Source organism: Mirounga angustirostris, unplaced genomic scaffold, assembly GCF_029215605.1.
Source record: "Mirounga angustirostris isolate CCGP_5_RB_7025 unplaced genomic scaffold, mMirAng1.0.hap1 SCAF_10, whole genome shotgun sequence".
Taxonomy (NCBI): domain Eukaryota; kingdom Metazoa; phylum Chordata; class Mammalia; order Carnivora; family Phocidae; genus Mirounga; species Mirounga angustirostris.
The window spans coordinates 119489341-119498869 of NW_026991718.1; the positions used below are offsets into that span (position 1 = coordinate 119489341).

General features: G+C 61.8%; 1 protein-coding gene across 1 annotated transcript; it reads right to left on the reverse strand.

The window, feature by feature from the left end:
* Positions 1 to 3477: 3477 nt before the first annotated feature.
* Positions 3478 to 6776, reverse strand: MAFB (MAF bZIP transcription factor B). Its single transcript, XM_045885767.3, has one exon. It carries the CDS (start codon positions 6383 to 6385, stop codon positions 5414 to 5416), a length of 972 nt encoding a protein of 323 aa, XP_045741723.1. The 5' UTR covers positions 6386 to 6776; the 3' UTR covers positions 3478 to 5413.
* Positions 6777 to 9529: the final 2753 nt, after the last annotated feature.

Below are 9529 nucleotides of genomic sequence, written 5' to 3' on the forward strand. Positions count from 1 at the left end.
GTGGGTGGCTGGGGGCGGGGGGCCGGGGGTGAATTGCCTGGCCTGGCAGACGCCGTAGCTCTAGTCACAGAAAAAGCCAAATGACCTTGCTGCTGGGTTCCGGGCAGCACCCACTCCGAGCCCGAGAGGACAGGTACAACTAGAGTGTGTGTGGGATGGAGGTGGGCCCCTCTCACAGGGACCCGGGTTGGTCCTGCCACAAAAATGCCCAGAGACCCTGGACCGAAGGAAGGAAGCCCGGCTGTGACCAAAAGAGGGGTCTGGGTCTAGGGCCCGGCCCCAGCTTCCCCAGCTCCTGCCACCGACAGCCGGGGTGGTCCGCTCTCTCGCCAGCGCCAGCGGGGGCCCTGCTGGAGGTCAGTCCCCACCAGCCCTGTTGCTGGCGGGTCGGATGCAAGGGAAGGCTGGGGAGCCGAAGCCGTCAGGGCAAGAGCCCAGAGCGGCTGGCCCCGGCCGGGAGCTGCGCGGAGGAGGCTCGGGGCCCCAGACCCCATCTCCCGGCCCTCGCCCCTCCCCGCACTTACCCGACACCTCGGAGCCCCTCGGAGCCCTTCCTCGCCTGGCGGCGCCTGGAGGAAAGGCCCAAGGGACTGGGAGGAAAAATGCAGGGACAAAGTTTTCCGAAGTGAAGAGTTTACCGAGGAAGGGCTGCAGGAAAGGGAAATGGCAGAGAGTAAGGCCGCGGGAGACCGCCGAGCCGGGCGGACGCCGCCACCCCCGCCGCGAGGGTCTGGGCCCCGGGCTCCCGGGACGCCGCGCGGAGCGTCATCCCCGACCCCTCGCGGAAGGTGGCGGCGGCCGATCCCGCGGGCACAGCCTCCCGCACACCCGTGCCGACCGGGGGTCGCAAGGCCAGAGCAGCTGGGGGTTGGGGGGAGGGCAGTTCGCTCCGGCCGGGGCCTGACGCGGGCCGCCCCAGCCAGGGGCTCAGCCTGGAGCGAGCCACCTTCCCGGGGCGCCGTGTGTGCCCCCCACGTGCGTCGCGGTGGCTGTGTGTGTCCGACTCGGCGTGCGTCCCCAAGTGCAGGCGCCGGCCTGGCTGCGTGGCACCTGTGCGGGCGCGGAAGGCGCTGGGAGGATTTTGCCCCCGGGGTCGCGGAGGATCGCGAGGGGCCCGCGAGCCGCGGGGAGCGGTGGGGACCGGAAAGGAGCCGGCGGGCTGCAGGGCGCCGCGGGGCTGGCGCGGGCCGGACGGCCTCGGGACCCAGTTCGCTCTTCCTGAGCTCGCGCGCGCCGGCTCTGCGCTGTCGCGGCGGGTCCGGACGGCGGGCTGCGGGCTGAGACGTGGCCGGGGCTTGCCCGCCCCGGAGTCTCTCGAGGTCCCGGCCTCCTCCGGTGCGCTGCCGGCTCTGCCCGGCTCGAGCCTGCAAGCGTCCCGGGCCGACGGGCGCTCAAATAATAGGTTGGTGCCGGGACACGGGGCGCCTGCGAGGGCACCCGTCTGGGTGCTGGGTGTGGGTGTCTGTGTATCTGTGTGTCAGTGTGTCAGTGGGACTCTGTGGTGGGGTGGTCAGCTTCTCAGAGATGTAACTGGTCACTCTGAAACGGCCTGACCCACCGTGTCATCCTAGATGCTGGTCGGCACTGGGTTGGTGTCTGTGTTTTGTGCTCTGGAGAAGGAAAACCAATGTCGGAGTTTGCGGCCCTCCCCAGCCCAGAGGCTGTTCAAGCAGAGTCCAGGTGACTCTAGAGGTGGGAGACGCCAGCCAGTCCGCTTGGGGTTATTCCGAAGGGAGTCAGACCTCCACTACATGGAATCAAGGTGATCCCCTTTGGTCTCCCGATCCAAGCAGCAGGAGGCTCCTCCAGTGCTCAGCCCGGCCGAGACCTCTTTCGCCCCACAGGGGATACACTTGTACCTGTGGGCATGCTCTTAGCAAGTTTGAGCGTGTGCACTTGCACACACAACTACAACTAATCATACCCCCTTACTCCTTCATCCATGCGCACTCGGGTAGAGCTACTTCACAGCCAGACTCAGCCACCATCCTCCTCCCTGATCACAGCCAAAGCCTTCCCGGCCAGGCACATCTCCGGGTTAGTGAAATGAACCGGGTCTTGGAATTTAATTCAAGCTAGAACTTCTGACTGCTACTGAACAACACCAAAGCGCTACTAAATGTAAATCGCTGCTGGTAGTATTTGCTTCCTTATGTTTGGGATTTTTCCCTGCTCTGTCTTTGCCAAACCCCGACCACCATCCCCAGGATTCCAGGGATCCCGGGCCAAAATCTATTCCCTGCTAGTTTTAGCCTTTGCTTCCTTCTCCCCAGTTCGTCCCGGCTCTAGCTTCAGGCTGGGGCTCGCAGCCCGGGTCTCTACACCTCCGCATTCGGTCCCGAAGTTCCATGTTAGAAACCCTGGGCCAGAGAACCCCAGGGCTGGAAGGCTGGGTCTCTGGGACTGTAGGTATTAGGTCTGAGGAGACCAGAAGCCCCTTGGACCCAGCCATTGCCAAAGGAACAGAGGATCCTTCTGGATTTGGGAGGGGTGGTGGGGGGTGGGAATCCCACTCTGACTCTCAGAAATATCTGAGGCCAACTCTGAATTATAGACAAGATTCCGAAAAGGCTGAGGGGGCGGTTGGGGGTAACCTAGGTGGGAGATCTTGACTCTTCTAAGTCTGGCAAAGGAAAGGTACTGGGCCCAGCTCCCAGTCTGCAGTCAGAGTTGCTGTACCAGAATGATGCCCCAAACCCCCTCTGGCCCCCAATCTGGAGAGTCACTGAAATCCTGGTCCAGCCATGCAGTGCCCTTCTGTGGGTCTGAGGGCTCCAGGCCTGAGGGGCATGTGTGCCCAGGGCACACCACCCCCCAAAAAACAGGTCCACAAGGAAGGGCTTCCTGTCTGAAGGGGCTTCTGCCCCAAAACCTGGTGCTGGATTCCACTTGCTTCTGCAAGCCCTGGGGAAGGGGGCATAGGCCTCCACTCAGGGCAGGCAGGCATTCTCACTCTGGGCAGGAAGATGCACTGGGCAGGAGAAAGTTGAGAGCCTTGCAGCCCCGACAAGAGGGCCAGAGTGACAGGGCCACCTGAGCCTGATTGCCAAAAAGACCCTGCTTCCCCATCAGGAGGCTCCGGCTTCTAGGGATCGGCCAATCTCTGCCTCGGAGCTGGCAGGCTAGCAGGCCCATCCTGATCGCCAAGCCTGAAGCCCCGAAAAAGTGTGCCCCCTCTCAGCTCACAAACTGGCTCCTGAATGAGGTGTCTACCTAGAGTGAGAAGCAGAAACACATGTGAGGCTCATGTACATACACACTCAAAAGCAAGGGAGGGATTTGCCCAGACATGGTCTGTTTCTCCATTGGCCAGGGAGAGTGAGAGTGTCCCCAAATAGATGCAACTCTTAAAAAGGAAAGGGAAGAAAGTCAAAAGTCAGGCGAACGCGGAATCCTCTAAATAAACACCATTTCCATGGTTTTAATAAGCAAAATAGGAAACCATTTTAATAACCAAAAAACAGAAACCAGTCTGAATAAAACTACAATAGACTAGGTTTTAATATTTTCATATCATAAGCAGGGTTTGAAATTGATCCCTTATTTTACATGAAATAAAAACAAATTTCTGTTGCAGCAAATTTGATTTCAACACAGTTGAATCCGTAAAAACCGAAGCTCGTTTCTGATGCAGGACAAATATCCACAATATTTAAAACTGCAAGCACCATGCGGTTCATACAATCTTGTTATTACTGTTAATTTATCAACTAATACAAACTCAAAAATGCATCCGGCCAGCAGCGCCAGCAATTTCAAATGGGAACTAAAAAATACGCTTTCATTTTGGTATTTTTGTCAGTGCAACTTAAATCCTTTTACTGACCTGCAGGAAAAAAAAAAAGTAATAAAGAAAAACACCCAGATTTTCCCTATAACTACTATACAACTGAAGGGGGTGTGGGGGGGACACCACCAATAACTCACCTGCTATTTCAAAAGCAGGGAAAAAAAACACACATAACGTGTTGGTCTAAAGGACACGCTTGAAAGTTGCAAAATTACTTGCCAATGTTTGGGTTTCCGGTACTTTCTGAGTGTGGCGGTTGGTTCAACACAAGTTTAGTTCACCACTGGGAAGTGTCAGGGCTGGCCAAGCCCGCTCACCCTAAAAGCTCGGCAGCCACAGCAATTAGCAGGGGCCTGGAGGCTTTTGAAGGGACCCTGGGGTGATTCGGATGGCATTAAAAAGCAAATAAGATCTGTTCTCCTTTCCTTTCTAGTGAGGGGTGTCAATTTCGCCAAAAGACAAGGTGGGAGTGAAGACATTACCCCGGCTGCTCTGGGGTTCGGAACTGGACGGCTGCCCTGCCCTGGTACTCAGGAGCTGGGACCCCAGTCCTCTTTCTCTCAACACCAACAAAATTGAAAACCGAAGTGGAAGGGACAAGAGGACCGAATGGAGACAGGAAAGGGGAGAAAGCACGCAACTTCCAAGGGTGCCCCCCAAGACAAAGTTGTTTTCTGATGCAAAATGCCCAGAACTTTTTTTTTTTTACTTACAAAAAAATAATGCCATGATAATAAACCCAAACGAAGACACTCAGCTTGCTGCCACGTTCTCTAAGCGGTTTGGCGGGGCGGGTATTTACAAGCCGACAGCCGGGACTGAAACCCGGCAAGCAGCCGCCGGAGTTTCTGCACTGCCATCCCTTCTCACTCAAAGAAACAAGGGGGTTATGATCCATGATCAACAACATGCTAAAGTTAAACAAGAAAATGGTACAAAATAGAAATTATTACCATACATGTCCAGCATGCAGGATTAATATTTTTAATGCAGATTTTCGTATTTTTTCTATATAATCGAGCAGGCAATAAAACTGATGAGAATTGCGCGCAGAACGTCCTAACTGAGGCCCGCGTCTCGGGGCTGAGAGCCAGTGTTCTCCGGACCCTGGACAGACAGGTCCTTCTGTCCTTCCTTCCTTCGCTCAGCCTCGCCTCGCGCCTGCTGGGACGCCAGGGTCCCTCTCCTCTCCTCTCCTCGCTGCTCTCTTCCTGGGTTGGACTGCGCTCCGGGCCGCGAGGCAGCGGCCCCCGCTTAACGCGCAAAGTTCAGAAAGCCAGGAGTCTCCAGACGGCCTTAGCGACTCCTCGGGACTATGCCTTGCCGCCCTCCAGCCTGGAGAAAAGTTGCTCCGGGACTTCCCACCCCCTCGTCTGTCTCTGGCTCTGCTCGAGTCTAGGAGGCGGCGCTGGCGCGAGCCGCTCTCGCCTTGGCCAAGGTCCCCTGCCTGCCCGCGCGCCCTCCCGTCGCCCGCGTCCCGCGCGCCCTTCCTCCCTCTCCCTCAAGTCAAACAGGTCAAGGCTGGGGCCGTGGCAGGGACAGGATCCGGGGGAGTCCGGGGCTGGGGACACGGGACGGGGAGTCCGGGCCGGGGCAAGGGCGGGGGCCGGGACCGGCCACGACTCACAGAAAGAACTCGGGAGAGGAGGGGCTGTCGCTGGTGGAGCCCGCCTCCCTGAAGCCGGAGTTGGCGAGTTTCTCGCACTTGACCTTGTAGGCGTCTCTTTCGCGGGCCAGCCGGGACACCTCCTGCTTAAGCTGCTCCACCTGCTGAATGAGCTGCGTCTTCTCGTTCTCCAGGTGGTGTTTCTGCTGGACGCGTTTATACCTGCACGACTGGGCGTAGCCCCGGTTCTTCAGGGTCCGCCGCTTCTGCTTCAGGCGGATCACCTCGTCCTTGGTGAAGCCCCGCAGGTGGCGGTTCAGCTCGCGCACCGACATGGACACGAGCTGGTCGTCGGAGAAGCGGTCCTCCACGCTGCCGCCACCGCCAGCCGCCGTCGCCGCGGCGGCCGCGTGCGGCCCAGGCCCAGGGTGGCTGGTGGGCAGCTGCTGCGCTGGGCTGGCTGCGCTGGACGGCGGCGGCGACGCTTGGTGATGGTGGTGATGGTGCGGGTGCGCGTGCGGGCCCAGCTCGTCGTGGGGCACGCCGGCGCCCGGGTATGCGTGGTGCGGATGCGGGTGGTGGTGGTGGTGATGGTGGTGCGCGCCGCGGTAGCCGTCGAAGCTCTGCAAGGGCTGCGGCACTGGGTGCGAGCCGATGAGCGCCTCCACCGCGTCCTCAGGCGTCAGGTTGAGCGCCTCGGGGTTCATCTGCTGGTAGTTGCTCGCCATCCAGTACAGGTCCTCGAGGTGAGTCTTCTGTTCGGTGGGGCTGAAGCTGGGCGACGAGGGCACCGAGCTACACGGCGTGCTGAGCGGTGTGGACGACACCGAGCCGGCTGGCTGCAGGCGCGTGCAGGGCCGGCCCGGGCGCTCCGCGCGCCCCAGCGGCTCCTTCTTCACGTCGAACTTGAGCAGGTCGAAGTCGTTGACGTACTCCATGGCCAGCGGGCTGGTGGGCAGCTCGGGCCCCATGCTCAGCTCCGCGGCCATCGCTGACGCGAGGCGCAGCCGCCGCTGCCGCCCGGGAAACTTTGCGGCCGGCCGGGGCGCGCCGAGCCGAGAGCGGGGGCGAAGAGCGGCGAGCCCGGGAGGCGGGGAGCCGAGGGCGCAGCGGGCCGGGGCCGCCGGCCAAGCCTTTGTCTGGGGACGCGGCGGCGCGCCGGAGAGTCCCGAGGCTGCCCGCGCCGCCCCAGAGCTCGCGGCTGTGGCCGCGCCGGGGCCGGGCCGAGTCGGGAGGGGTGGAGAAGCAAAGCGGGGCGCGCGGCTGGGCGGAGGGGAGGCGCCGGGCAAGCGCCCGCTGCTCGCTCTCTAGCTCTCCTGCTCTTGGGCTCTCTCGATCGCAGCCGCTCGCAGCCCGGCGGTGCAGCTGTGCTGGATCCGGCGCCGCCGCTGCCTTTTATCGCCTTCCTGATGTCACCGGGGCGCGGGGGCCCGGGCGGCCCAGCGTGCTGGCCAATGGCTGCTCGGCCCCCGCGGCCCGGCGGCGCAGGGCGGGGCGCGCCTGACAGCTCCTCCGCCCCCCGCGTCAGCTGACCGGCGGCCCGAGCCCGCGGAGAGCCGCGGAGGCCTGGCGGAGGGCTGGAGCCCAGCGGAACGGCGGGCCCGGGCCCGGGCCCAGCCCCCCACACCCTCCGGGCCCCGGCCCCCGCCCGCTCGCCTTCGGGGCGCGCCCCCCCCCGTAGGCCTGGCCGCCCCTTCCACCCCTTAGTGCGCTCTCCTCTCTCTTTACCCTTCGCTCCTCCACCTCCAGCCCGTGTCACCCCCACGGAGGCTCAGAAGGAGCGCTGGGACGACACCTCTCGGGCCCTTTGTTCCCCAGCGTCCCCCGCCCAGTGGGGGACGTTCCGTGCGCCGCGCGGCTGCGGGCCCGCAAGAGTGTGTGCGGTGCCTGCCTGTGTTTCTGCAGGTCTGCGCGTATTTGTGTTGGGGGTTGGTTTGCGGCTCTAAGAGTTGTGTTCAAATCCAATTCTCAGGCTCAGGGGACCCTCCTCGGGCCAAGCAGGGGCCGTTGCCCTCCTGGCGGGTGCGGTGGCCGAGCCCGGAGATAGGACTCCCCTTGCCCAGCCGCTCCCCGCGCTCACCCTACCCACAAAAGCACAAGATGAAGGGAGAGGGGAAAGAATCGGCCCAAAGGCTCTGAATTCCTTTCCCCAGCCAGACGCACGGAACCCTGAGCTCCCGAGGCTTGGGGCTGAGGCCAGCTCAGGACGGTGCTCCGGGTGGCTCTCGGCTGCTGGGGAACCGACCCTGTTTTTGTTTGAACGTTTTGTAACGATTTAGCAGATCGCGGCGGCAGCCGGCTGCGAGTCTCAAACAGGCATAAAGTGCGACCCCAAGTGGCCACTGTGAGCAAAGGCGCGTCGAACAGCCCGGCCCGCGGCCGGAAGGCTCGAACGACGCCTCGGACCCAGCCGGATCTTTCTAACTGGTCCAATCCAAGCCAGCCCAGAACGGACGCTGTGTGTGCACTGGGCCCCAGGACAGGTTCCCCTAGAGCCACACACAGGTCCTCGGGTCCCGTCCTGGGACTCAGCTGCGAGCTCGGCGCTGATCGCCGCGCGTGAAACTCCGCGCTCCAGCTCCGCGCGGGGTGGGGGGTGGGGGAGCGCTGGGAGGGAGAGTGGGATGCCCCTGGGCAGCCCCCTGCGCGGGATGGTCCTGGACCGAGTTAGGCCTGTGGTTGAAAGCGGAAACGCCACAGCGAAGGGGCCCAGGGCTGTCCGAAGAGAAACCTCCCCCGAGCGCAGACGGGGAGCCCACAGCACACCGCACTAGGCATCCAGGCAGGACTCGGGCGCTGCGTACCCTCCTGACTCGAGTTCAGCATGGCCCAAAATAAGAGGCTCTTCCCGAGACCCCGGCCAGGGGACAGAAACCGGATAAATCGCAAATTCGCTGTACCCGGAGACCCGACCCGCCTCCCGCGTCGCCTTCTGCTCTTCAGCTTTGGGCGCTCACAGCGAAAAGGCAGGAGAAGCGTGCACTGGGTGAGTGTGTCCCAGCCGCTGCCTGTGCAGAGCCAGCAGGACTGACGCCGCGCGTAGGGGTCAGGTGGGCCACACCAGTGCGGAGACAGCCAGATTTTATTTATTTTTTTTTTTTTAGTGTTAGAAGGTAAAAATAATTTGCCTCCAGCTAATCGGAAAATTCTATTCTTTTGCGCCCTTGGTGGAGCTGGGGTGGGGTGTGGTCTTGAGCTGCCCATTTTTAATAAAATGAATATATTTTAACTAAAACTTGGACTAAAAGGTTTGGATCAGCAACTATAATACTGGAAGAACCCGTCTTCAACCCTTTGCGAGGAGCGTGCTCTCTGCAGAAACGATTCTGCCGTCTCCCCGCAGGGTCTGGGCCCTGCCGCTGCCCCCCCTCTGCCCCAAGCCGGGCAGTGCGGAAAAGCACCCTCCCTGCCCGGGTCGTGTTAGCACACGGTGAGAGCACACTCCACCGCGGCTCAGCGGGAGAATGTTTCCAGGCCGTCCAGGGTCTGTGCTCTGGGTCTGTGCTCCTGTGTGAGGTGGCCAGGGCCGGACAAACGCACTAGGCTCGCTGGGTGCCACTGACCCCCAGCCGGCGGCGCCCTCCTTCCTGGCCATAAAGAAACCCGGTGGCACACCTGACGCTGTGGACTTACGCGTGCGCACCGAGGCGGCCGGGCCAGTGTCCCCCCGGGTCTGCTTGACCTTCGCTGTCCAGGACGGAAACCCGAATCTCGGCAGTATGGCCTGTGAAGGCCCTAGGGGTTCCTTCGGCTCCAGCCTTGAGGTTCCAAACTTCCCCCTCTCCTCGGGCGTCCCGCCGCCGTCTCAGGGTCTCTAGAACTCAGGCTTTGTCTGGGCAGGCGCGCTCCTCTTTGTCCCTGTGTCTCCGTCTCCGTTGCGGGTCAGTCCCATCCCCTGGGCTCCGAGTGCGATATCTCCGTCCATCCCTAGGTCCACCTTCCCCCCAAACCCGGTTTTTTTGCTACTCTCCCAGCCTAGCCAGTCCCTCCTCTCCCTCCCCACCCCCAACCACCTCCAAAAAATGTTGGAACTGGGTGAGTAAATGAGGCACGCAGGTTGCTCCCGAGCGAAGGCCGCTGCAGGGCAGCCGACCTCACTTCTCGGCCTAGCCTCCCCCACTCCCACTCCCGCT